General features: G+C 45.3%; 1 protein-coding gene across 4 annotated transcripts in view; it reads right to left on the bottom strand.

The window, feature by feature from the left end:
* The window catches only part of KLF7 (KLF transcription factor 7), a 106,280-nt gene that overhangs the window by 66,343 nt on the left and 12,444 nt on the right, over nt 1-27,493 (bottom strand). For all 4 annotated transcript variants that reach the window (XR_015698741.1, XR_015698742.1, XR_015698743.1 and 1 more), the window contains exon 2: nt 8,644-9,256. Coding sequence is in view for 1 of the 4 variants with exons in the window: in XM_087731507.1 (XP_087587633.1) it covers nt 8,644-9,256 (613 nt within the window). In the remaining 3 variants the exon portion in view is untranslated. The remainder of the gene's footprint in view (nt 1-8,643; nt 9,257-27,493) is intronic.

The following is a 27,493-nucleotide window of genomic DNA, read 5'->3' as shown; positions in this document are numbered from 1 at the left end:
CATATTTACATAATCCAGAGCAGTGTATCAAAGATGTGCTCTTTGGACACACACGTTTTAGGCCAAAAGTTTCTGAGAAATTCCAGGCAAAATATAAATATTCCAGGCAAAATATAAGAAACATGTATCAGGGGCTAGAACCAATGAAAAAAAAATTAAGAGCAATAGACACCCTCTTTTCCAAATGCTAACGTTTTAAATGCTTTTGCTCCATATTTGTGCTAATGAATGTGTTCTTTTGCTTATTCAAACTACTACAGTGCTGATGTTTTTCACCATTTATGTGCCACTTCATCTTCTCCCTTTTGCCACTGAAAAATCAGAGAAAGGTGACAAAAAAAATTATGCATACTGGCAGAGATAGCACAGGAATAAAACACAAGGGGAAAGTAAAATACATTCCTTTCTGTTTCCCAGTTTTGTCAACAACAAAAAGAAAAACGGAAGAAGACCCAGGATGCTTTAATTCATTCAGATACTGGTGGGGTGGAGGTGGAAGGGAAACTGTGTGCTTGGGCTTAAAAAATAGACTGGCACGTTCTCCCAGTGAAGGCTGCCCTGGTGTCTGGGCAGGGCTACCTACGCGGTGGCAGCTGCACGATGTTTCTGAGCGAGATCTCATCCTCCCTGGTGCTTTGTCCCTCTCCTGGGGCTGGAGGTGGCAGGCTGTGCCTGGCAGCGTGGGAGCTCCTCGCTGCTTCACGCTGAGCAGGGCTCGGTACACAGGTCTTGGCAACGCTGCTGGGCAAACCTTACACTGAGGACAGCTCTTTTCTCCCTGCCCCTCCCCAACACACATGCCACATTCTCCTAAAAAACAAATATTTTTCCTCCAACTTCTAAAATAACAAACAGTAACCACACTGGAAAAAGACCAAATGTGGAAAATTTCACTCTGAAGAAGGAAAAGCTTTGCAAAGTTACAGATGACCAACAACAAGACGTCCAAATGGAAGTTTATGCAAAATTAACCATAGTAGAGTTCCATGCAGTTACATATTGAACAAAAGTATATGCAGATGTCCATGCCTGTGTTTTTATAACATTCATTTCCAAGAACTAATACAAGCTTCTAGTGCACTAATGATCACTTGTGGTCATCATACAAAGCTAGAATGACATTGCAAAATTGTCTAACCAATCTATTAAGTTCTCTCTGTCAGTGCTAAGAGTCCAGATGTACAAGAGGAAGGAATAAATCCCCGCTAAGCCTCTGAATGTGCACTGCCATACAGTGAGGACACCTTTCTTTCAGAACTCAGCCGGGGATCAGCTTTTATCTGGAAACACATGCTTGTCATCATTAGCTTAGCTAGCACTCCTGCAAATGTTTTTTCAGCGTTCAGTTTTTGCAGCCCCAGCTTTCAGTCCAAGGTTTTCAAGGCCAGACACCTTCAGCAGCAAAACTGCCCAACACAACATTTGGGTGCCTATCTACAAATGGAGGCTGCTGGGATTGTGAACTGGCCTGCAATGTTATAAAGGCTTTTAATTCTTAGTAAGTCTTGTTATCATGTATAAAGCTGACCTAAGGAAAAATTTTGGTTCCGCAGTGACACAAAGGTTTTGGACGCTCTCAGAGACTTGTGGATAAAGCAGGTCCCATGCAGTATTTTGTCTTCCCCTTTCCGAAATGGCTGCACTAGTCTTTAAACTGCCCCCACTTAATGTCCTTGTCTCTCATTCATTTCAATCTACTGCAGCACATTACCATTCCCTGCTTGACATGTGGTAACCAACTGGCTTTTGAGAGTGGTTGTCAGACAGTTGTTTTCTGAAGACACAAATACATGTTCTCTTAAAGGTCTTTTCCAACCTAAACCATTCTATGATTCTATGATTCTCCTAAACGCCAGCAAAACAGAAAGAGGCAATTTTATTCATTAAATCCACCCTGCATTCCCTGCACCATAAGCTTGCCCTTTAGCTATCTTTCAGTACATCTTTTCAGCCATTATTCCTAGTGCAAATGCAGGCCTGGCTGGTCTCCCTACCTGCAGTTGGTCTGTGCTACACGGTAGGCACCAGCTATGCCATGGTGCCCATGGCTTTATTTGGGACTCCACCACCCTTGGCAGAAGCACGGACGCTGTATTTAGGTCCACTGTATTTAGGTCAGCTTCCACGGAGCCTTGCAGTTCATCCACTCCTGCTTGCAAGCTGCTGCTGCCGGTATGCAGGTATGCGGGACCGTGTCCGCATGGGGTGTGAAAGGCAGGCTCTGGATTAGGAGAGGTCCATCCAGGCTCCTGGCTGCTTGCCCAGACGTGACCCAGACTCAAATGCCCACACTGTGCTTAGGAAGAGCCTAACCTGGCACCTGCTTTTGAGATGAGAGGTAATGCATGTGGCTTTTCCTGCCCAGAGCACTTCAGCTCTCCCAGCCTGCTCAGGCCCTTCTCGTCCAGTAAGCTCACCTTAGCCTAAAACAGCATCGCTGAGCACCTGTCTCTGATTCAGGCCTGATGTGACCTCAAATACTTCAGAAGTGCCAGTGCTTTGGACAAATGGACAAGAAAACCATAGCTTCTCGTCATTAACCTGCCATTGGTATCCAGCGTGGGACAGCACCAACACAAAAGGAAATCAGCAGAAGACAAGTTGAGGGTTTTTAATTCGAGTCTTTCTCTGTGATCCCTATCATTCACCCCCTTGCTGGGTGCCTCACAGGGGCTCAGGGGTGGATGGGTACAACGAAAACTCTAGATGACAAACTAGAGATGGCTCCTCCGCGCCTTACTGAGGCAGCCTGCCCATAACACTTGGAGGCACCAGCACTCTCCCTCCTGCAGCTGCTGAACAGACAGCAAACATCACTTTCTAGGTCTCCCTTGTGCCAAAAATCATCTCACATGGCAAACAAACAAACAAACAAACAAACAATACCTATTTACATTTTCAAACTCAAACAGTAAGACTGTCCGGTGCTATTGATCTGGCAAATGATGGTGCAGAAACAGGTGACTGAGAATTCAGGTACTGGCAACTAAGCAATGGATGAACAACACCAGTGTTTTAAATGGCAAGGGCTGCTTTTGGCAGGGCCTGTCCTCCTGCTGCCTGGGAGGTTCACAACGCTCGTTTCCTCAGCCTAAGCTCTCGCTGTAATAATTAAGTGAGGCTCTGGCCCTCCACAGTGAAATCACAACATTCCCCTCCAAACTTGCCAAATGGCTAAAAGGCTTCAGAACCATAAAGTTTTAAAGAGCTTATGAACAGGTTGGGCTCATTTTAATCAGCTTTGATAAACGCTTGTTATGTTTTTACCCAAAAAAAACTTCCAAAAAACCCAACCTCACAACAAAACACATCTTTCCAATTTGGCAATGCAACCGTACCCCAAAACAAATCCAGCCCCGAATGAAGGTCTTCCTCACGCACCCCTCCTCCCTCAACTCCCTTGCTCTCATTTCCAGAAAATTCACCTGTTGTTTCGGCTGCTGCCATGGGAGCTTCAGCATCCTCCATGTCCCTCTGCGTCCCCTTGCCAGGTTGCAGCCCTGCACACAGAGCTGGGGATTCGCTATGAAGCCATGGGTCTCTGTACAACAAAAAATCTTGGGCTTTGGCTTTCATTTCTCCTATGCTACCTACACTGTTCTCCCAAATGCTTTTCCCTAAGTCATTATTCAAAATCTTGCATCCTGCAGAATTGGTGCTGTGCTTGGCTATTTGCTTTTTCTTTCTCTTCATTGGCTTTCTCTTCACAGGTGCTACCATACTAACACAGTACAGCAATGCAGCTTCCCATTCGTGTGGTATCACTGACACAGATAGTCTTATTTTCTCTATTATTCCTTTACTTTGTATTAATCTTCTTTATCTATCATCCACCTACTCTCCTCAATTTGGTCTTTTCTGATCATTTCCAAATTCTGGACATTTCCTCTTCTATCTCCAACACTTTGGGAAAGCTCTTCTCTGTTGTTTTAAATACCATCTCAAAAACCTTCCTGTTCATTAATGCTCTTTCTAATACCCTTGTGCCTCTCGTCTTTTTCTTGCAAATGTAGTAATTTGTTTTCCTGCAGGGTGGATTTGTTTGTTTTAGTTACTCTCACCCAGCACTTTGGATCAAAGAACTATATAATTTAAAATAAGATGTCCTGACAATGTGAAACAAACTCCACTTAAATAAGTGCTATCTTAAGATTGCATGTAGACTCATAACATCTATTCACATGGGTATTTCCCACTTCTTTAGGCTTTAGAAACCTAAATATAGATGTGAGGTGCCCAACTGCTGTTTCTCAGACTTGAGCTTAGGTTGTATCAGATCCTGGTTTTAGATGGATAAAGAAAAAAACCCAAAACCTTCTGATACTCAGAAAATGCAAACCCCAGCAGAACCCCCTAAGGGTCATTTTTTATCACTATCCCAATCTTAAGGATTTCCTGGTCAGTTTATAAATGATGCTTTATCTCTGGCCAGAAAGCACCCACGCCATCTCATACCTTCCCCTGTACATTATGGCAAGGAAGGCTGATATGAACGGTTTTGTCAGGAGATAGAAATCTCCTCCAGAGGTCTTTGATCTGGGAGACACAGCCACATCCCATGACTAATCTTCCCATAGGTCACAGGCCAGCTCACCCTTAGACTTATTTGCATCCAGACACTCGCCAGCAATATCCTGCTTTCTAATTTAGGAAGCACTGATGACTATACATGGGTTTTGGCTCATTCGAATTCCTTCCCTCTCCACTCTCCATTACACTGGCAATTCATCTCCATGCATGTGTGAAGGCTGGGCGAAAACTTCTGTCTCTCAAAAGAGACAAAATGTCATTGTTTGCACTGATGTCTGCTCCATGAATAACTGTGAGAGAATGTGCTAGGGTTGGATTATCGTGTCAGTCATGGTAGCTCCTTCTTTAGATGTTTTTACCTCACCCTCACATGGGCAGCATGGTCCTTCCAAACCTACAGCTCACCTTTTCCGCTAGCCCAGCTGCTATTTCTCCCCTGAGTGGCTTCTTTGCTGCCCTCTGACAGTCAGTCCCACCACTGCTCTTAGCTCCTTTAGACACCCTTCGCTTTAGATGCCCCAGCTTACTCTGAATTCAGTCAAATATTTTCATTTCCCTTTCCATCCAGACAATGTTTTTCCCTTTCCCTTCCAGATTAAATTCTCTCCCACACAGATGATTGTTTTTCCCTCTCCAAAGGTCATCCAGAAGGTGGTTTCATAACCAGTTCAACCATTGATGGGCCTTACAGCGCTGTCCTGATTCTCTTACGGATGAGATGCGGGAGAGTAATGTGGGGGATGCACCAAGTGCAACATGGGGTCTGACTGTCTCTGGGCTCCCCAGCAAAGTAAAGCCCTTAGAGAAGATCGCCTCCAATCTAGCAAGCTGCTATCAGTCTGTATTGCCTCCAGCCCAGCCTGGCTCATCATGCAGCAGCAAGGAACGCCAGCCAGCATCTGTCTGGTCAGCCTTACATACGAACGAAAGGAATGCAACCTCCTTCCACCCCCCAGCTCCCCAGCCCATGGTTTTCTTGTTTTCATGCACTGCAGTAAATCTCTTTCATCCAGCAAGTGGACTTTGCACATGCAAGCTGGGTGACCAGCCCGCATCTGCCTCCCTGCCTGTGAACCCCACACTGAGAGCTCTTTGTCTGTCAGGGCACTCACACCCTTTTACACAGAGCCCGCACTGGCAGACTGCTCTTGCATGACATACTAACAAACTACCAGCCAAAGGAAAATATCTCGCAATCATTTCAGACCCTCTGGCTCAGCCACTGACTAAGCCAAGTGGCTACTAGCCATTGGCACTGCTGGGTGCATTCGCAACCCACAGAGCACTCAGCTCACAGCGTGAAAAAAACAAAGCACCAATGGAGAAAAGGGCTCCTTGTCCCTAGCCCTGAAGGCGTGCATGGGAAAGGAGGCAGCCCTGCCATTTATAATTCAGTCACAAATTTCCATAGTTATTCCTCTCTGTCCCTCTTTTTTACCAGAGGCAGGAGCTCCCTGTGGGGAAACCCCACTGCAGAGGTCAGCGTGAACAGATTTAATGTCTTGATTGTACCAGCTCTGATTTAAGGCATCCAACGGTCAGTGTTTTTTAAGGGAACAGAGCACTTAAGAAGGATGAAGACGTCTGAATGACTTTGTGCTTTGGACTCAAATAAGATAGTTAGATAAGCCTATCACACCCCTCCCCTCGATTCACTCAGATTGCTCCCAAGATGTAAATGTTCAAAGGTATTTAGACAATCTGCTTTCCACAGAGAAAAATGGGAGCCAGGTGCCTACCTGCTCCCAGGTTCTGCATCAAAGATGTATTTTAACAACAAGGCTGCATCCAGTCCTCATCGCAAAATGAAACCATGCTTTCTACGCAGCTATGCGCAGCTAGGACGTGGCAAGGTGCAGGGTGATTATATGGCTGCAAAGACGGGAGAGCTCCAGGTTTGTATTCCCTCTTGCCTTTTGCCTTCCTGCTTTCCTAACAACCTATGCTATCTGCTTAGGACTTAGTAAATGGAAACAGGAACACTCCCATAAACTAGTAAATGGTGTAGGGGCTGGTTAAACCACTGATAGTTTAAGAGGCAAGAAGAGAGGGGTAGCTGAACCCACTGCATGAGGTGCTGGGAGTGGGAGGTGTGGGCGCTGCACCCGGGCAGCTGCAGTCTCATCATCTGATACAGGTGTTCCCCATCTGCCAGCAAAGGTGAACTTGTCTTTCTCACCATGCTGAGTGCTGCTGTGGATGGGCAGACACATACACATCAATGGCTCTACATAGAGTCTAAGGCTATTCAACACAAGCATCACAGGGCCAGTGAGAAATGTTTCTCGTCATGGATTAATTGTAAAATGTATGATTTCACATGCTGATGTTACCAAGGGGAAAGGTTTTGACCTCAGATACAAAATTCAACCAGACCTAAGGCTGGGTTCAAAAGCATGCAAAATCTTGCAAGATTTTGACTCCAAAGGGTGGAGGTATTGAAAGAGTAGTGTTTTTTGCAAGTGGTCTCTCAGGACTCCTTGTCCACATCCCCACAAAGCCAGAAAAACTCCATAAGTTCACCCTTTCTGGGTGATTGTGTCACATCCCTGACTAACTTCAGGAAGAGCTGTGTAAGAGCCATCAACTCCAGCTTGAGAAGCAACACAGGGGTCACATCTGAAGAGACAAGACCACCGCGTCAACAGCTCTCACGCTCTGCATTTGTGCCTTCATGGGAGGCCCGTCGCCTGCGGGAAGGCCTTGGCTGGGACGTCACCCCGGACAGCCCCGGCGGGGCCCAGCCTCACAGCGGCACTGACGCTACAAGGAGCCTCCTGACTGCCTTGCTGCAGATTTTAAAATGACTGCGCTGCTTTCACTGGCTTTCAAATCACTGGATCACAAGTGAGGTCACTCCTGGCAAGGTGGCTATCCCCAGTAAAAGCACCAGAAAGCCCACATAAAAAGATCAAAACCAATGCCTTTTATGTCTTAATATGATTTATACTTCAGACCATGTAACTTTTACGGGGCTGCCTAGTATTTGATGGATGCAGCTCTCTTAACAACCCACACATTTGTTTGATTTACTGCACTGGTCCAACATGTTATTTTCTACCTTGCAAGAACAACCTCGCTTCTAGAAATCTGCCTGCATGATAAGATCGTGAATTAAATGTGCAGTTATCGTAAGAGACCACACATTTTACAGTAAAATTGAGAAAACTGATTACAGCAATCCCTCTGGAAACAAGAATAATCACATGATAAGACAGTGCTAATGGGAATTTATCATCTCTCATCACATGTGAAGCTTAGAACAAAGCAGCAACACGCGCGAACTGCACAGCCATTACTGCCAATGAATACCAGCCGAAAAGCTACTGGGGACTGTGAACAAATGACAGGAGAGGGGTGATACTGAACAGCCAAACCTAAGTCAATTCGGTATGCTTCAAGAAGCTTACACAGTGGAGCTTATATGCAACATTTAGTAAATATTACCCAAAATAACAGCCTGACATCTTTCCATACATCCTATTCCCTCTCTACCTACGCCATTCCTTTCGAACTCCATGTCATTCTTCCATTTGTTCTCACTGAATTTATCACCAGAGAAGTCCAAGATTGTGAATACCTCAACAGTGTGTGCGTCTGTGTACCTACACATCGCATCTACACGCATGCTCTCTCACGTAAACATTATTCCTAAACTGCATATCTCAGATCTGAAATACATTTTTCTCTTTCCCCCATACAAAAGGCAACAAAAACCTACCCATGCTATTTTCTATTTGAAGCAATTAACGCTTGACGAAAATTAACAATTTTAAAGTCTTGAGGAAGTGAGTGCCAAAAACCTAAACTGGAATGCCCACAGTTTTAACATGAATGATACATCTATATCCCCTAGGTATCCTAAAATTACTCTGCATCAAGCCCCACAAGACATAAGAAACCCCAACAGGTTAATGGTAGACGGTGAACTCCTCTGTTCTATTGAATAATGGGTACATTTGCTGGCCTACCATATTTTTCCACTGCCCTGTTTCATAGACAGAAGCTTGGACTTTCACAGAGATTTTTTTTCTTTTCTAAATGAGAATAAAAGGAGATGGTTACGGTTAGGTGGCAGGAGAACAAGATGAGAGAAGCATCCTACACAAGTACCTGTATGAGTCCTCTGGTGAGCCTTTAAGTGGGAGCTCTTTGTATAAACCTTCCGGCACCCATTAAATTGACAGCGATGAACCCTCTTCTTGTTTTCTGGGGATGCTTCTGCCCCTGTACCTCCTTGTTCACTGTCACTTTGCCCGCTTTTTATCGTCCCCGCGGTCGCTGTTGCTACACCCACTTTTACGGAGCTGAGTGAAGTTTTCTTGGCTACCAATTTCAATGTCACCGTGCCATCCACCGCTGAGAGAGTCTGTGAGGTTTTTACAAGGTGGCGGCTGAGCTCCGGAGAGGAAGGGGGCGTTAATGAGGTTACTGCATTGAGTTGGGCCTGGTTGACGGCTGTGTAGCCTTCTGTGGAAGAGCTGGTGGACTGCAAGCTGAGGCACGTCTCAGACAGCAGCTTGTCCCGTGAGAGGATAATGTCCATGTTGGTGCTTTTGTCACACGTACTCGTCTCCACTGGTAAAAGGATGGGGTCCAGCCGTCGGATATTGTCCTCTGCTTCTGGGGCTGAGGAGGCATGAAGGAAGCAGTCCAAATCCTCACCAAAGGTCTCAGAGATCTTCCGCGGTTCAGTCTGAAGGTATCGCTCCAACTCCAGGCATGTCTGCAGGAGGGGAAGGGAGAGGGGAGGGAGAGAAACCACTGTTAGAGAGAGATTACAGTGTAGCTCCCACCTAGGGCAGGAGAACAACGTGGTCCAGTGCCATTCAGAGCCAGCATTCATGCACACCAGCACCTTATCATGAGACGGTCACATTTTGGGAGACATGAGGATTCAGCACTTGTTTGATGCTGTTCTGAGACAGAGTGTGGGAATATCCACATATGGTAGCCGATATTATGGTAGAAGTGAAGATACGACAACCAGAAAGCACCCGTTGCATTTTCATGAGTCTGTACATTGTCCCATGGATACCAGGCCCTTCCCAATTTTAAGTGTAATCCGGCCAACAGTCACCTCCATATGAAACTATCCTAACGGCCCCATCGCCTGGCCACGTACAAACAAAAAGTTACCTCTCCAAAGAACTCCTTCCTCTTCCTTCACAAACATTAACTTTCGCTCCAAATTTAACTCAGCATAGTTGGCTGGGGCCCAATCTGTTCCTAAAACAGCACAATTCTGAAGCGTAGCATTTTAAGATAGGAGACAGGGAAAAATTTCCAGTGACACCACAGCTTGTTTAAAGAGCCTGAGAGAAGGAAAGATGTGACAGAAAAAAGGGGCCTACCGTCAGTTTTAGAGGGGTTTTGGCACATTTGGTCAAATGGGGCTTCCTGCGTACAGGACACCAGACTTGCACACAAACACACACATGCACCTTATTAAAAAGCAGTCAAAGAGGCTGCCACATAAAAACGTGTTCCTGCATCTCCACAGCAGTGATCACCAGCACGAGGATGGGGTGAGCCTCCTACTTGAATGTACCTTATACGAGGTGCCCTGAGCTAGCCCCAATAAAGCCTCCAGGCACCACCACACTGCCCAGCGTTCTCCATAACCAACATTATAAACTTTTATTGTTTATAGAAAACCGTTTGCTGCAGTTTCAGGAGCTTTTAATGGAGTTTACTAGTGCTATTTTTCATTTCTCGCTGCCTGAAAGGCTAGCTGGTTTAACACCGCCGCTGCGATTTTACAGGACTTGGAGAAACAGACATTCTAACTAATACTTTTTAGAAACCTTTAAAAACTGCACCTCAGAGAACACTTCTAGAGATATTAAGGAAGGGATTTTAGGCAAAAATTTTCAGCCTATGGGATCTGGCGACCCAAATACGTCTAAGCCTGCAGAGCCCAGCATCTGATCAAGAAACAAGATTCGTATGACGAGAGGAGAGACAGAGACTCCTCCCTTCTGGGTACAAAGGTCCCATCAACGGCAGTGTAAAGAGGCCCCGCTCACAGCTCTCTAGCAGCTATCAGGTAACTCAAGATTATTACTTTCAATGTACCCAGGACGGAGCAATGCTGGTTGCAGATACAATTTGCTGGGATGACTTTCAGAGTTCAGAACCAAATTTGTCAGACAGTTATCTGTTGTTTCTTCTTAAAATAATAACTGATTATAGACCTGAGCTGTAGAGATGGGCTTGGACAAAAAGCAATAAAATGGCAACAGAGACATGCTATACTTCAGCGTGTACGTTATTTTCAGAGGCATGACACTGTATATACAATGTGTCTGCACACAGGCCTGGAGGTGGGACACTTACCAAGTAGTACTCTTGCCTTAAGCAACCGTTCAGTTTTCTTTTTAAAGTGCATTTCTGGGACCATGAGGAATGGCTTTAGCTGAGGATCTGGTCTCTCCCCAGATGAATCCTAACCGGTTTTGGGGGGTGCTTTCCAAATGTGCTCCACAGTCTTTCAGGAATAATCCCCCTCGCCAAAAGAGGCGATGCTTTTGAATTCCCCACATCATGTAATTTGGGCTTTCTGGCCCACTTAGCCTTCACCCAGTGGGGCAGAAACAGGTTTAGGGGCTGAATCAATAAAAGGCTTCCAAGCGAAAGAGCAACCGCAATCACAAATTAGGGATGGAAAGGAGGAAAAAAAATAAGAAAGAGACAGGGACTCAAGGCCATTAAATCTGATGACAGTGACATGAAATTTCAATTGCTATGGGATCAGAAAGCTGATCAGAAAGCCCGGCTCCGGGCTGCCCGTGGAGGGGAGGCAAGCGGGAGGTGCTGCTCCTTTAAGGCATCACTACCCCATGACAACAATAGTGGGCCTGACAGTTTTTTCCAGCTTCACCATTAATTTTCCATAAAGAGCAGTTTCTCGATGAGCCCTTTTCAGGCAAAGCCTGATGCTTCAGAAACCTGTAATTATTCCTGGCTCCCCCCTCCCGCAGCCATTGCACCTGTGCCATTTCAAGACACCAGCTGGTCATGTCTTGCCTTCTGCCTCTGAAATCCAAAACCAGTGGATCAAGCCCATCTCCCCATAGAGAGGGGAAAAAAACAACTCAAAGAAACAATATAACGCAGTCCCTCCCTCCCACCCCCCTCAGCCTCTCCACCAAGTCAATAAGGGGGAAGAGCCTAGCAACGCTGAGCCAGAAAAGCCCTCCACCTAATCTGCATGGCAGACAAAGCCTGGCAAGGGGTTATGGCCACAGCCCTTCCTCTACCCCCCGCCAGGGCCCTACCTGCTGCTGCATTTGCCAGGGCAGGCAATTGCCGGCAGAAACAAAGCGTCTTTCCCCATATGCACTTCCCAGCTTCTGCCAAGTACCTTACGCGACCTTCTCTCCTCCTGGCCCAAATCACCCAGGGAGTGGTGTGGCAGGGTTTTGAAAACAGCCTGCTTTCTTCACTCCTGTCCTGGCAAGACTTTTAATTTTTAGGCCAACTAAGCCCGCCCCCTCATCCTGAGCTCTGACCCGGAGAAACCAATCAGGCTGATATCACTAAGGTCCCCACTCCAGCCCGGTGGACCATCAGGAGGGGCAGGAGAGTTCCTCATTCCCACAAAGTCATTTGCCAGTGAGTACATCAAAAACTACCATTATTTTGCGGGAGCAGCAGGATATTGACCACTATCCACTGAGATATGAACCCAAACTGCTGGATTCAGATGCTGGTGAACCCCTGTAGGTCTCCTACTTCCACTACCAACCTGGTAGGAAAATGATTCAAGGATACGTAAGACAGGAGCTAGCTGCTCTTGTCATGCTCTTGTCATAGTTCTGTTGGATGTCCAGCTTCTCCTTAACCACTCATGCAAGAGAGGGGGAGCTTTGTGTAATGGATGTAATATATGTCACATGCGACATTAAGTCTGAGTATCCTTTGGTTGCTACGTTGCAGGCAACTTGGTAGGTATTAAACTTTCTTACACAGTGCCTATAGGACTTACAGCAATAAAGACTTCGAAAATTGCAATGGGAAGAGGAAGATGGCTCCCTTCAGGAGCACAAGAAGAAGATCCATAAGATTGCTGATTGCTGTCAAGCCGTTGTCACAGGCAAGCAATAAAATGTGACCCACCACTTCAACCCATCTGCCCTGATTAACAAGGGTCATTCTCCTTGCACCTTGCTCCTCAATTTAGCCAGTTAAAAAAAAATTATGATTCATGGCTGACAAATAATAGGATGTGACTTTGTGAGACCCCACGTACTTGCAGAAAACCAGCTAGCAAAGGATGGTAGTCTGGCATGTGGACATTCCCGACAAGGCCTAAGCCTGATTTTTCAATTTTGGATACGATTGCAAAAAGGCTCAGTTTCCCAGCAGAGGCACATTTCCACCACCTGCAAGAAATGGTGTGTGTTCCCTGCCTACACACCAGTAACTCATAACATCTCTTCACTCCCCACATTATATTATCATTTCAGTCCTCTGGGGCATGTATAGCAGCAGAATTCACGTAAATTGCACACCGTGACACCTCCACATGCAGCACCAGATCCTTCAGACAGCACAAGACAGCCGCTGTAGTGCTGTCCTATGCCTGTTAAGGACCTACTTCTTACTTGTTAGTCCTTTCAGTGTTTGCAGTAGCACTGATCCAGGGAAATTCAGTGTTCAGTACATCTGTCAATTCAGAAAGGTATGACCTCTAATCTACCTGTATTCTTACCTCCGGAGCTCATCTAAAGCTCATCTACTGAAAGTAAAGATTATTTATCAAACACATTGACTATGCTCACCACTATGAAATACAATGCAAGAGAAACCCAGCGTGTGCCTCTGATAGTAGAGATGTGATACATTTGTACGATTTTCAGCAGAGCTTAGCACTCACCTAATTCTGCAGCCAGCAGAAATCAAGACAGTTTTGCTACTAACTTCAACAACAAGACAAACCCCAAACTTTCCAGTCCCTCCCAGACTTGCAGGCACTCGGTTTGGCTCAGGCAGCCTAAGTTTTAGGGTGCTTGTCAGCTGTCCAGGTTAAAGTGCAACCCAGAACATTCAAAATCCATATATGGAGCAGCTGGAGTCACCCCTCATGATGCTGATGTTTGACTTCATCACTCTCCCCCAGAGAGCAACCAGCAGGAAGGCTCTATCTGGGACCACCACCGTCATCAATGTGCCAAGCTTCAAGGCAGTGGAGGTACCCGATGTCTCTGTCTCCCCTTGAGAGAATGATGGGGGAAAGATGTGCCCATAGGCAGGGACACAAGTTTGGCATCTGGGTTCAGGTCCAGACAGCTGGAAAACCTAATTCCAACTGATGATCTAAAATGAACTCTCAGTTCCCAGGGTATAAATCTAAACTTGCTCCAATGAATTGCAAAGAACTGGTCTCGACTGGCAGTCATGTCGTGTATTGGAATTTGACCCGTACATACAGGCTCTTGAAAAATCACAGGTCACTTCAGAAGCACCTGCCTATGCTGTGAAGTCTTTACAGTACTCAAACTCCTTTTGCACAGCTGAAGACAGCACAATGTGGCAACAGTAAAGTTCTGTCAAGGGTAAAACAAAGCCCAAACACTTATAATGATTTGAGGACAGAAAGTCAGGGAAGACACCTTATCAACATGTTCACTGGGTTCCTCTGTTTCATTGATGCTGAAGTATTTTATAACATCTTGATTTTGAATTTTTCTAGCAGATCATGGGAAGTCTTATCTGGAAGTGCTAGTTACTTCTAAGTGTCATTTTACTGCAAATATAATTGGACATCAAGCACCGATCTTGGAAGTTATCCAAAACCTAATTAAGAACTTGGATACTTAGATCAGGCTCTGACAGAGAATGAAAATGTTGAATGTGGTTGACAGGCAGGTCTGATCTACCAGCTCTGTTTACAATACTTGAAAGGTTTCTCTTTGCATCATAATTTATACAAGCAAAGCAGAATTATACATGCAATAGCGAAGGTCAAATTCCAACCTCCATCATGGCCCCATTGCTTTCCACTGGCATGTAAAAAACGGGCCTCATCCCTAACTTTAAATAATTGTGAAAGTCTCAAGGCTGCAAAGGAAGAGAAAGCATCCTCAACCTGAAGGCAACCCAAAACAACAATTCTAAGGTCAGTGCCGCTGCAATTCACTCAAGCTCAGAGCAAACAGTGGCACCAGGTCCAGTGCTCAGTGTCAGTATTTCATTCTTCAGCAGAGCAGCGAAAGCTTTGAGCTACGGTGGCACTTGCACTGCTGATGCCAGAGGCAGATATTGAACTGGATGTTGTGGGGCAGCCCTGAAGTTAAGAGGAATAAGAGATTCAAAATTCTCCTGCCTTCCCCAGAATGACATGCTATTTTTGCCCTTAACCCTAAAACAAGGTTTGAAAGATGCATCTTCTTCCCACTGCCAAAAGCCTTCATTACTTCCTGAACAACAACAAAACCCAATACTCTTGCCCATCTATTCCAAGATTGTCATCTGTTCCCACCCAGCTGCCAAAACCTCCAGCTTTTCCTCTTGGCAACCTCTACTGGGCAGTTGCTAGTTGTCAAAAAGCTGCAGCACATCAGAAGCTTAACATTTGGGACAGCATAAAATAAACAGAATTTTAGAATTAAAATAAGTAGTTTTGCAAAATACACTTGGGAAAATAGGAAAACTGCAGTCTGAAATGAATGAATAGCAAGAAAAAGTTTCAGGCAACAGCAAATAATTTCTATTGCAAAGGATTTAAGACAAAACTCCTCGTCATGTGCAAGCATATCTCGCCTATGTGTTATATAGTTCATTGAAAAAAAAGACAGCTAAACCCACTTTTCAGGTACAACAATAAGACACTTAATGACAGCTAACTCATGGTAAATATCTGCATGCAAGTTCTTAATCCCTTGTATATATGAAGCAAATCAAGTTAACTGTATGCTCAACAAACAGGCTTTTGCCAAGAGCAAAAAGCAGGCACACACATAGTCAACAAAGATCCCTTGACACGCAAAGACTTGTTTTCCTGTGGTAACCTCCCCATATGCCTGAGCCGTCAGGATAGTCCTCTAACACCGGCTGAATGGGTCTCACCAGCCACTACAGTCTGCAATGGACAAGTCCATTAACTCTTGACTATGCTACACGGGACTGAAGCCTCTGTTTGCAAATTTCTTCAATATAATAATGGCCTGTGCCCATTTTCCCCCTTGGGCTCAGCCCAAAGAATGAACTTTTAAGGAAATGTATTTAGCCAAACCAGCCTGTTCACTGTTATTCATGCACAACAGCACTCTCAACGAACACCCTCCTACCATGACCCAGACGGCTTTCTCCCTGGATGTTCTCCACAGCATTTTGCTTCAGAGAATAAAAGATGCTGAAATCAGAAGCCTAAACCACATTCAGCAAAGATACACTTTAATGTAAAAAGTTCTGCAAATTTACTTAAAGGACAGAATCACCGCCTTCATATAAATGTAAGCCACTTTCCTGTTGCTCTGGGGCATGATGCAACCAAGGTTATCGAAGACTGATCAGCCTTTAAAGTTCAAAGGATCAAAACCAATTTTGCCATAAATTAGCAATTTCCACCAGCAGAAATGGGTGGTAAAACAGATGTCTCAAACAGAAAAAAGGTCTGAACCTATAACTCTAACCAAGGAGTCAAAATCAAGATTTGGTCCCAAACTTAGTGATAATGAAATATATCATATCTAACAGATATTCTTTTAAATGGATAAGACAAAGTTGTTCACTAAAAATCTGTGGTATTTGGGCTCTAAGCATAGAGAATTTCAGTGCACTAGTTGTGAGATATTGAACAAAGGACTACAGCTAAGCATGGCTCAATTTGATAGGCATCTAGGAAAAAAAAAGGATGAAAGAAATCTGCAAACACTGAACCAGGGCTTTGGAGGGCTTTTGTTGTTTTTTGCCTGTTTAATAAAGATAGAAAAAATATCTGCAACCAGTCACAACAACAAAAAATAGCATCAGTGTCAGCAAAGGATTAAGGATAGCCAAATCAAGAATTCAAAAGTGCACGCAGCCCATTGTGCTACTATCAAAATACGGTAAAACCCATGTGTGCTTGTACACCAGCACATGTCCTGCAGACTGCCATGAAATCCAGACGGCAAGTAGCCATACAATGACCATTTGAGAAATCATATATATGTAATGTAAGTGTGTTTCAAAATCTTTCTGAAGAGATCATTTATTTATATAACAGCCTTGGATGGCTTTGAGTGAGCTGGCTAGTGGCCCTCACTGCAAACTTTTCCCCCAACTTCTTCAAGTGTGTATTTAACCTGTTGCCGTCCAGTTTGGAAGCAGCTTTATTTTAGCATTATAAATAGCAAAAAAGGCACAATTAGCTCCTTGAATTGCCAGTCCTAGCTCCTACTGAAATCAAAGGATCAGGTTCAAAGCATGCCCCAGAGTGTGGTAAACTCACAGGAAATGGATATGCAAGAGCAAATCCTGATGGCTGTGGAACATACAAAGCAGAGCAATATTTTAGGTCTCAGTCCTCAATTAAGATTCATCCTTACAGAGTATTGCAGTGGGGTTACACAGCAGAATTGGATTCCTTGTAATTACTCTGGATAGGATCATGAATGAAAAAATGTACTCTTTAGAGATGTTTCATTAACATCCAGAGATAGCTTAACATTTCCTCCTCAGCAGCTGACACAAACGTATACACTAGTTGTGTGCTCACGCTCTCAGGCAACAGCATATTCGTAAGCACAATTCTTCACAATTAGCTTATTAAATCAAACCTGGAGAGGAGATGTGATCAATACACTCAATATATGCTACATTTCCTAGGAGTCCTGGCTTGTGAGTCATCTCTTCTGCTCTGACCTAAAAACATATTAAACCAGAGGATGCATAACACTGAATTCCTAACCCAAAAATGTGCGATTCCTCATCTAGACTTTGCGTGTTCAACATTTTTGCACTGGACTACTGTATCTACGCTGTACACGATGCCCATTCATTATCACATCTCATGGCTCAAAAAACCTTTTGTATGTTCCCTTTTGTATTATTTTTGGCTGTGGGGAGGAAGAGGTGGGGACCTGTCTGGGAAACAGGAAGCAGGAGGAAGGAGGGGAATATGTTGTAGAATAAGGTCAGAACAAAAAAGAATAAAAGAGCATTTATACCATTTCTAAATGATAATAAACATATAGGACCAAAGCCTGCCTCCAGCCACGCAGGGAGCAGTGGGCTGTTTGGCTGAAGTTTAAACTTTAACGTGAGCACAGCAACTGTCCAAGCACATATACAAAAAGCCATTTGCTGCTTTTTTCTTTGATTTTTTTTTTTTTAAATCATTTGGGCAATTTGTTATCTTAAAAGAGCAAGAAGATGCATGTGCTACTGTGATAAATATGCCAGTCTGGGCAAGGAAAAGAGAAGACAACAGACTTGAGTTTCACCGTTACACTGAGAAAAAAAACTCTTACTAGAAACAAAGCCATGGGAAGCACAACCGATTCTCAGCTGGGGTAAATCAGCACAGAGCAGCCCTGATTTCATGGTTCCTGTTTACATCAGCTGAGGACCTTGCCAACACTCAAACTCCATGAAATTCTGCTCTTGATTAGCGCCATTTAACTCTGTGGCTTACGTGAAGCAGAATTTGACATGTTCTTAGGCAGCTGAAGATGGTTATTTTATATTACGAGTCTTGTCTACTTTATTAGGAACAATGTAACCCAAATGGAAAAATAGCAAGAATTTAAAAACAACACCAACTTCAGACATCCTGATACTTGGATTTGTCTCTTTTTTCTCTTTTCTTTTTTTTACATTTGGGCAGTCTATACTGAGGTACTCACAAACTGGTTTCTGCCACTTCTAGACCAGAGTTCCCATCATCTATGGACAGAAACAACAGCCTTCACGCTTGAACGTCCCACTGCAGGTAAACTTGCCTCTCACTCAAAAGCCAGGTGCCCTCCAAAGGATGCTCCCTTTGGTTTTCCATTGCTTTTCTTTTCTACAATGCTCTGCCAAAGTGCTTGTTCCAAAACTCTAGCCACCAGGGATTTTGATCAGCCTCAAATCTCACAGGCAGTGCACTTGGGCTGCCATGCACCCTGATAAAAGCAGCACGGTCCTCTTTAAAAGCAATTTGCTGGAGCACGTTGGTAAAGCACCCACCAGTATTGGCCCAACTGTTCAGCAGCAACCCAGGCAGCTGCCCACAGGCATCTGAGGAGACCTGTATCCCCAGAATGCATTAGATCAAACAAAAAGGAGATCTGGCAGGGCCTTTCATGGGTATCATTAGCAACTTAAGGTGCACTGTCAAAACTGGACAAGGCATTGCTCACTCCTCATGAAAGGATCACGAGATCAGTCTCGCGTCAGCGTGGTTTTCAGCAGGCTGTACGGCTACCGGCTGCAGCACGGCATGGGAAGCCAGGAGATCCCATTTAGAGCCCTGCCATTTGTTGACTTGAGAAAGCTCGGCAGGTCAGATCACCAGCTGCTTAGAGTCAGCACACCTCTGTGAGCCAATTTACACAACCACGGCTCTCGCGCTGGCTTGCTTTCTTCGGTCTGTTGACTGTGGACACCCACCCAGTTGTTATGGATTTTAATACGCTGCAATATGAAAGTGCTGTTTCAGGACAAAGTTATTAATAGCCCAGCAGCCAGAAAATAGTCTAGAAGGAATGCAATGTCTTGGTATTCCTGGAAGATACGACAACTTCCCAGCATCCAAGCAGCCACCATGGTTAATTCAAAATGTTTCTGTGCAGAGGACTGTCTTTTGTTAGATGAGCTAACTATATGATAAGCCATCACGACATGCCTTCATAGAAATGCCCAGTATGGGTACTTGCAGACTCCCAAGTCTGCAGAGACTACAAGGCAGAAAGGCCCAAAGAGTGGTATTTTGTTACTCTAAGCAGGCTGGTGAAAAGCAGAGGCTGGGCACTGTGATGGAGCATCAGGAGAAACAGAGGCCAGGAGAAGCTCTACTCTTCCTGAAGGTGGAGGATGGGATGGGACCTGTTTGAGCCCTGCTCAGAAACCCCTCTGACTCCAGGACCTCAGAGAGGCTCTTCTTTTCAGCCTCTCTTCCCTACGAGCACCTTCTCCTTCCCTTGTTTCTTCACGCTGCATCTCCTCAGCAACACTCTTTACTTGGGCAGGAGCCCTGCAGTCAAGGCAAGTCAGTGTCCCTCTTCATGCTTTCTCTTAAGCCTTCTGTTTCTCCTGGCAAAATATACCTGGAAACGTATTGGAGAATACTGTGCAAAACTGCCAGACCCTGCCTCAAGTTTATGTTGGCACCTTTCCCTCTAAAATTAATAGGGAGGGTTCCCAAATTAATTTCAGGTACATCACCGAACACAACACTCAGCACCACCTTGCAGAGATGATACCAGATGAAGGCATCTCTCTGATGGCAAGGCTTTTAGCATGCCGTCTGCCTGCACCCGCACTGCCGAGAGGCCTTCGGTTTTCTGGTCCCATCCCTATGTATCCTCTTGGAAAACAGAATTAAACTCGACACTGCATCTTTCCCTGAGAAGAAAAGGTCCAAATGATGATGCCAGGAGTTGGAAGATGTCACGTTCACAGCACTGCAGCCTTACCCATTAAACGGCCATAGACAGCTCCAGCTCACTACACATGCACTGCAGGGAACTGCGGTCCCTCACCACTCTCCAGAAAACAAACAAACAAAACCCGCTTACCAACAAGGAAAAGAGGAAACATATTGTAGTCATTATAGTCTCAACAGTGGACATGTTATCTGGCATATTTCCAACTCAGATGTTTAAAAAATGTAGTTAGTTTACCTTAAGTGTCCTATTTTTCCCAATTTCCCTTTTCCACATCTATTTAAGCCTATATAGCATCTCCCGAGATAAGCCTGCCTTTGTGGCTTGGCTGTATACCACTTCTTCCCTCTATTGTCTTTCTGAGATGGGATGGAAGTCTCCAGTGTCACAGCTTGGAAGACTGAGGCCAGGCTCTCTTGGCTCGGTTTGTGGGAAGGGGAAGAGCAGGAACTGAGGAAGGACAGCTTCTCCCGCTGCAGGAGTGGGGTCCTCTTCCTCACAGTACAACCAATACTCCCTGGCATTTTGTTTATCATCAATACTGCTTAACTAAAGCTGTTTTTAGTAGCCCCCAAAGGCAGAGTCTGTTGCCAGCTATCGTCATCCCAAACACTTCCAGTCCTCTGTCACCGTGCTTTGGTACAATCCCTGCAATAGCTAAACACAAACATTATGTTCCCCAAGTACAAATTATAGCTTTCAGGAGCTGCAATTTTATTTTGGTTATAAACATACAAAGGTAACCTTTATGCTGGGAGAGGAGGAGCCACGCAAGACACCACAGGCTGAGTCTCTGCTTTGCAGGGAACATTCCTGGGAGCACTTTGCTGCTTCGCCTCCAGCCGGCTCCGCTTCCCAAGCGGTTGCGCTTCCCAAGCCGTTGTGCTTCCCAAGCAGTTGCATGATATCACAGCTGAAGCGAGAGCCAAAATGCCTTGCAGTGCCCAGGCCTGCTGGAGGGATCTGCTTCAGACCCAGCAGTCCAAGAACTGGGACTCAGAAAGGGAGAGAAATGCACTCAAACTGTGCTTCTTTAGCTATAGCCGGCACTATTGGCAGCCTACACATCCAGGACACAATTTTCCAGGCACGACTCATTTGCCACCCTGAGCCCCTGCAGAATACTTCGCAGCACTTCTGAACACATGGGCTCTGCTCAGAGTGCCCCAGAGGTGCTCCCACCATCACCAGAGCAAGGTTCAGGGGTCTTCCTCCATTTCAAGTGTCTAACCGTTCCCCGCTCTGCAGATGTCCCATCACCACCCAGCACCGAGCTCACGACACCTGTCAAAGAAGCATGATGTCAAACTGCCCCTGCAAGCCCCTGAGTGCCCCATGGCATTTCAGTCCTCCTGTCAAGCCTGCTAATGTGTCCCTCCCCCACCACGAGTAATGGTGCACTCCTGGAAGCAAAAACTGCCTTAAAAGTCTTCTTTACATGCGAGCTAAGCTTTCTTTGCCTCATACCATTTTTACTCATAAATATAATATCAAGGTGATCGTGTTCTTCTCAGACTACTCAGAGTGTTCTGTAAGTAAAACCTGCAATTGGCAATTTATCAGATGGAAAAATAAAAGCCACATTCGGTTTCTCCCTACACTTAAGAACGACCACGTGCAGTCTCTGAAGCAGACCGATCTTTTTAACAAGGTCATGAATATCAGCCGCAGGGGCGGGGGGGGGGGGGCAAAACCACCCTGCACATGTTTTTCCTTCTGCGCTGCTTTCTTACCGATGTTTTGCTCACTTTCTAAGCAAAGAGGAAGCCTCTCCTGTTCCCGTCACCCTGTGTTTATCCACATTCCAGCAGCCAGCAGCTGCTCCTCCAGGCGCTCTCCAAGGGCAAACAACTGGATCTCGCCGCAATGCATATTTGAACTTGAGACACGTCCAGCTCTGAGTGGGAGTGAGGTGGGAGCCCTGAGAGCAGAAATGATAGAGGCAGCGGATGGTGGGACACCATGAAATCTTTTGAAAAGTGTCGCTCCTGCAGGCTAAGACAAAAAGCACAGCACACCCTTCGCCTAGTGAAAGGACTGGAAAATGCACTTTAGGAGGCACAGCCTTAGGAGTCAGAATAAATCCTCCCAGATGTCCCTGGTGACAAAGCAGCCCAATTTGATCAATACAGCAGCATTATTAACACTACGCTACCTTACATGAGGATAGTCATATGTTCTTGCCTCTGCTGAGCGTGGGGGAAGGGGTGCAAACTCCTACAGCAATTCACAGGGGAAACGTCTCTCTCAAAATCATTAAGATTGCACAAAGAATCTCTTACCCATTTCCATTCAAGCTGCTTTTTTGGGAGAGCTCTGCTTCGTTAGTATTGATCAAGCTCAGGTGGAATCCCAGAAATAGTGTGTGCTTTATGTTTTTCTCAAAAAGAAATTTTGGGTTTTAATGACTTTAAAATCCCTACCTTCAGGCTTTTTTCTGCGGCCATGAAGACCCTTCCTTTTGGGGGCTGGGTACAGACACATAAATGTAGGTGATTAACAACAGAAGGCAGGACTTTATGATTAGCAAATTTTGTAAAATGATTATGAGGATTAGGGGTTGAGTCAAATGCATTTGGATTCAAGCAGAAATAATGGTAGTAAAAGGGTATATATCGCTGACGCTCCTGAGCCCCAGCCAGAGTCACGGCCTTTCTGTGTTTGGCTCTTACTGGTGCGTAACTCAGGAACCGGCAAGAGAATGGAAGGGGAAGAAAAACAGTCCTAGCTAATCACCTGCTTAACCACGGCCAGCAAATCTGAGGATTGTGTAAAAACTAGGCCCTGTGTGTGCCTCGTGACAAGTTTGAAGGAGGCTAGAGAGGTACCACCCCTATGCCAGGTGACTCAGTGTGGTAGAAAACACAGCAGAGCAGCTAAAGGCTGAGTGGTAAATACTGACAGCATGGGAGGAAGGAATGACTAATAATAAACACAAGACCAGCAAATGGCCTTTAAAACCAGGAGAAAGACCTTCTCACCCACAAAGAGAGGTGTGTCATCCATTGCTGGAAAGAAAAACTACCACAGAAATGCTGCATTGGCACCAGTCATCTTTCTCCAGCACTCAGCTGGGATAAAACAACTTCAAAAACGGGGAAAACGACAGACTCGCTCCCCCTCCACAGGGAAAAACTTCTGCCGCGAATCCCTTCTGCCGCCTCTCCACCACAAAACACCCAGATGATAAAAGCCAAACCCTGCACCAGGGAGGTGAAATGCCGAGTTTGAGCACACCAGGCCACCTCCATGCAGCGTTTGCTAAGTGTTTCTCACCAGCAAAGTGTGTTGCTGCTCCAGAGCTGCTGGCACAAAATCCTCCCAGAAAGGGGTGCTGCAAAAGTGTCTAGACAGACTAAAATTAAAAAGAACAAATTATATGACACTGCCCACTGTCTGCAAACCAGGGCCAGATTCTCAGAGGGAGGAGGAAATCGCTAGCGCTTCATGGGATCATAGCTAGTGGAGTCATCTTAATTTACACTAAGTAAGGATCTGGCCCAGAAAAATATTCCTGTCAAGTTTGCAGCCAAAAATTCCTCTGCTAGACCAGATTCCACCAGTTAAACTGCCAGGGAAGACAATTGCAGAAAGAATTTAATTAAAATGGAGATCAGGGAGCTGGTATCCTTTTCAAACTCTGCTCTCAACTTCCTCTCTCCAACAACCTAGCGCTTGGGTGTCCCAATTTCCCAGCCTGTAAAATGGGCACGCTACAGCTTCCCTGCTCTGTAAGGGCAATGGCTGTGAAGCATCCTATCTGTTCAAAGCCCAACCATCAAATCAGACAGACATCTGAATGCTCTAAATCTCTGGGTCTTGGATGAAAGGCTATGTATTTTTCTCTGCCGAAACAGCTCTGTCATTGCTCTTGGCAAATTTGAGCCTCGAAAAGGCAACTCGCAAGTTTTGCTTCCAAGACTGTAGGTGTCCGGTCCTCTGGCTTATCGGGGTACTGCTGAGGGTTTTTGCTGCTCCAGACTGAACAAATTTGTCAGCACAATCCCTGGTACTGAAATAGAGGTAGGCACAGAGAATACTGCTTTCCCACAATTTTCTCCTTTATATTTTATTTCTGAACTTCAACTTTTGTACTGATTAACACCTGGATGGACAGTTGATTTTCTGCATACCCCTCTGTTTTCAACTCTTCCAGTCAGTCATTAGATGGAAGAATACACCCAGGATGTAGACCAATGCAATCACACCATCAAGTTATAAGGATGGTGCCACATGGTGCCTCACTGTAGCAGGTCCTTTCTTTGTTTTCACTCCTTAATTTCTGTTAAAACATTTGGCTTTTTACATGCTGGTCTGCAGGATCATTAGCAACAGCACATGGTTTAGGACCTGTTTCTTTACAGTCCTTGTGTTCCACACAAAAACCCCTCATGGACACCCACAGCTTAAGAGCTTGCTGAATAAAGGGGAGAAAGATGACCGTTCCTGTGAGAAGTTTTCACAGAGGCAGAACCAAGCAAAAACCAGCAGAGCCCGGCTGCCCGCAGCCAGCTGTGCACCTCATTGCTCTTTGGCAAGGCCCCACTGTTTTGTTATAACCCCGGCAGACCCTGCATGGGGTGAGCAGCTTTCCTCCTGCACAGGCAGGAAAGGGAATCACCCACCTTCTGAAACACCAGGAAAGTATTTCTTTGCCATGCGAGCAGCCCAAGCTGACTCAAAGGAGCAGAGACGGTTAAAAGCAGCACAGCGGACAAACACAGCAGGAAGGTCCAGAGCCTGGGGTGATCTGTCAAGCGAACCAAAGAGTGCCTTGCAGTCCAGAGCAGCTAATGCCCTCCCTGGCTCAGGCAGGCTCCTTTGCCTCACGCTAGCAGCTTTGGCAAATCCTCCTTTAAGGTGGCGGAGCCAGGGTGGCAGGGAGCCACCCTGCTCAAGGCCACCACAGCCACCCACCCCAATGGGTGGTGGCAGAGGGGGGACCCTCCAGAGGGACGGTGGTGGGACCCCACCGCTGACCCCGCAGCGTTTCGGGCAGGCCTGCTCCCTGCCCACGTCGGAACACCTCCCTTGGCTGAAAAGAAGGGTGGAGGTGTGCTGGGTGGGAACCAAAATTCAAGGGGCCTTTACCCTTTAACCATGATCCAGGTTAAACACCCACCTCACATCCACCAACCACAAAAACAGTGGTCTTCAACTAACTAACTAACCAGCATACAGATACTGTTTCCCAAACAAAGAGCAGCAACTCACAGCAATCCTCCTCTTCCCGATACTAATACCACCACGTGATTTTCAGCCCCATGGTTGTATTTGTGTTTTTAGGCTCTTCAAAATGCTGAGGTCTTCCACAACTCTCTGTCAAGAGCCAGCATTCAGAACCAGCTACCATCAAGTCAAGTCATCAGCACCAATTTGGCTTTATTCGGTTTAAAGTCTGATCTGTTTCATTAAACAAACAAACAAAAACTTGGCATCAATTTCTTTGCTTCCGTTTACTTTGATGGATCGCAGCCCTCACTACAAAAACATGCTTAATAAAAACAAATTGGAAAAATAAGGAAACTGATAAAAAGCTTTCATTGTGAAGAAAAGCAGGGAAAAGGGCTTAAGGAGGAAGCGCTAAATTTTTTTGTGATGCCAGCAGAGAAAGGCAGTATATACAGAAAATCACACAGGGGCAGGAAATAAATCCTTGAGATTGAATTTGGAAAAAGACAAATTAATGCATTTATGGAAGAAATAGCAACACAACATGCACGCTCAATACAAAGCAGAGATCCGGTAAGGCTGAAAAGAGACCTAGAACAGATAAGACACAGAGAAGACCAATATAGCTTCGAGGATACATTCTTAGCATCTGATACACAGGAAAATTGGAAGGAACACAGAGATGGAAAGTATGACAAAATTGAAAGGGACATGCACATTTATTACTATTTATCACATCTGTTCTACAGTCAGTATTATAATCTCCAGTCAATGAGCAAGGGTCTCATTTCACATTTAGACAAAAATCCTTGAAAGAGCTAATATAAAGATGGGAAAAAGCGTCACAAACCGTGCAGCTATGAAGAGGGTGAACCCAAACAAAGCAATGGACTTGCTCTTGGAGAAGAGAGAGAATATGGGAGGGGGAGGAATTAGACTCAGGTAGGAGACAGAACAGCCTGTTAGATATTCCTCCCCTAAATTAGGTTTCCAGGGAAAGCAGGGCTTCATGCTAGATGGATTTCAAATGAGACTGGAAAGCACCACCAAGCATACAGTAAGAAATGACACCTGGGCAGAAGAATTTCATGATCTAACAGTGTTAATCTCCGAGCTTATTTGTTTCTGGACCAGATCTGCTTATATGCACAGTTTATTGTTGCTGGATGAAGGCAGTGACCAAAAATGACTTTTCATCATGTGCACCCTGCTCTTGATCCTCAATTGCCTTCAAAATTAGCCCATAAGACCCCCCTTTGCTGAACACAAGGTCTTCCCTGACCCTTCTCTAACCTTAGAGGCCAAGCCACAGTCAAAATGTGGCCTCACACCCTCTCTGTGACATGACATGACATGACATGACATGACATGACATGACATGACATGGCATGGCATGGCATGGCATGGCATGGCATGACATGGCATGACATGGCATGACATGACACGACACGACATGGACTTGCTTTTGATTCTAGTCAGTGCAGGAGGAAGCCCCCACCTCCACAAACCTGGTCTCTCCTCTGAGACACATTTCCAACCTGACACACAGTACGCATGTGATGGATTCTCAAAATGAAACATGTCTGGCCGCCCATACATGCACATACAGGTACCCTTCATGACTCACATTTACACTACAGCTTTTTGACATCATTAAAACAGAGCAAAAAGGTCTCGAAGCGAACTTACTTACAGAAGCGGATTTTAAGGTCAAAAAGGGCCATTCTGATAATTTAGTCTGACCCCTGAATGACACAGGCCACTCAATTACACAAAGGGCTCCCTTAGACACCCATTTACATCCACTTTCAGGTTGGTTTCCACTGCTGGATATGAAAGCCCAAGGGTAAAACAGAATGGGATCCTTCCTTCTTCCCATGCACTGAGACTGTTCAGAAACCTCTCTCATTTGTCTTCATTTCACAGACGGGTATTACTGTCCTGGGGGAAGCAATGCCCACACCAGACATCATCCTACCTTGCAGTGTTGGGGAGAGCACATTTAGCACTTAGAAACATCTTCTCTTTCCCTCCCACCCCCACGTTTTCTTCACTTGAAAAACCAAAGAAAACAAATCATGCTACCTCCTTTGTTTTATAGAGGGCAGCTCAGGACCTCCCACTCTTTCATGGAAAGAAAATTTCTTTCCAGTACAGTTTCCATTATTTATTAGCTGAAGGTGGGGGGAGAAATGGTATTTATAGGATGCCTA

The sequence above is a fragment of the Nipponia nippon genome, unplaced genomic scaffold, assembly GCF_047370975.1.
Source record: "Nipponia nippon isolate SJK-2023a ecotype South Korea unplaced genomic scaffold, ASM4737097v1 scaffold_5, whole genome shotgun sequence".
NCBI lineage: Eukaryota > Metazoa > Chordata > Aves > Pelecaniformes > Threskiornithidae > Nipponia > Nipponia nippon.
Note: the sequence above shows the minus strand (reverse complement) of the source record. Positions and strands in the feature narration are given on the sequence as shown.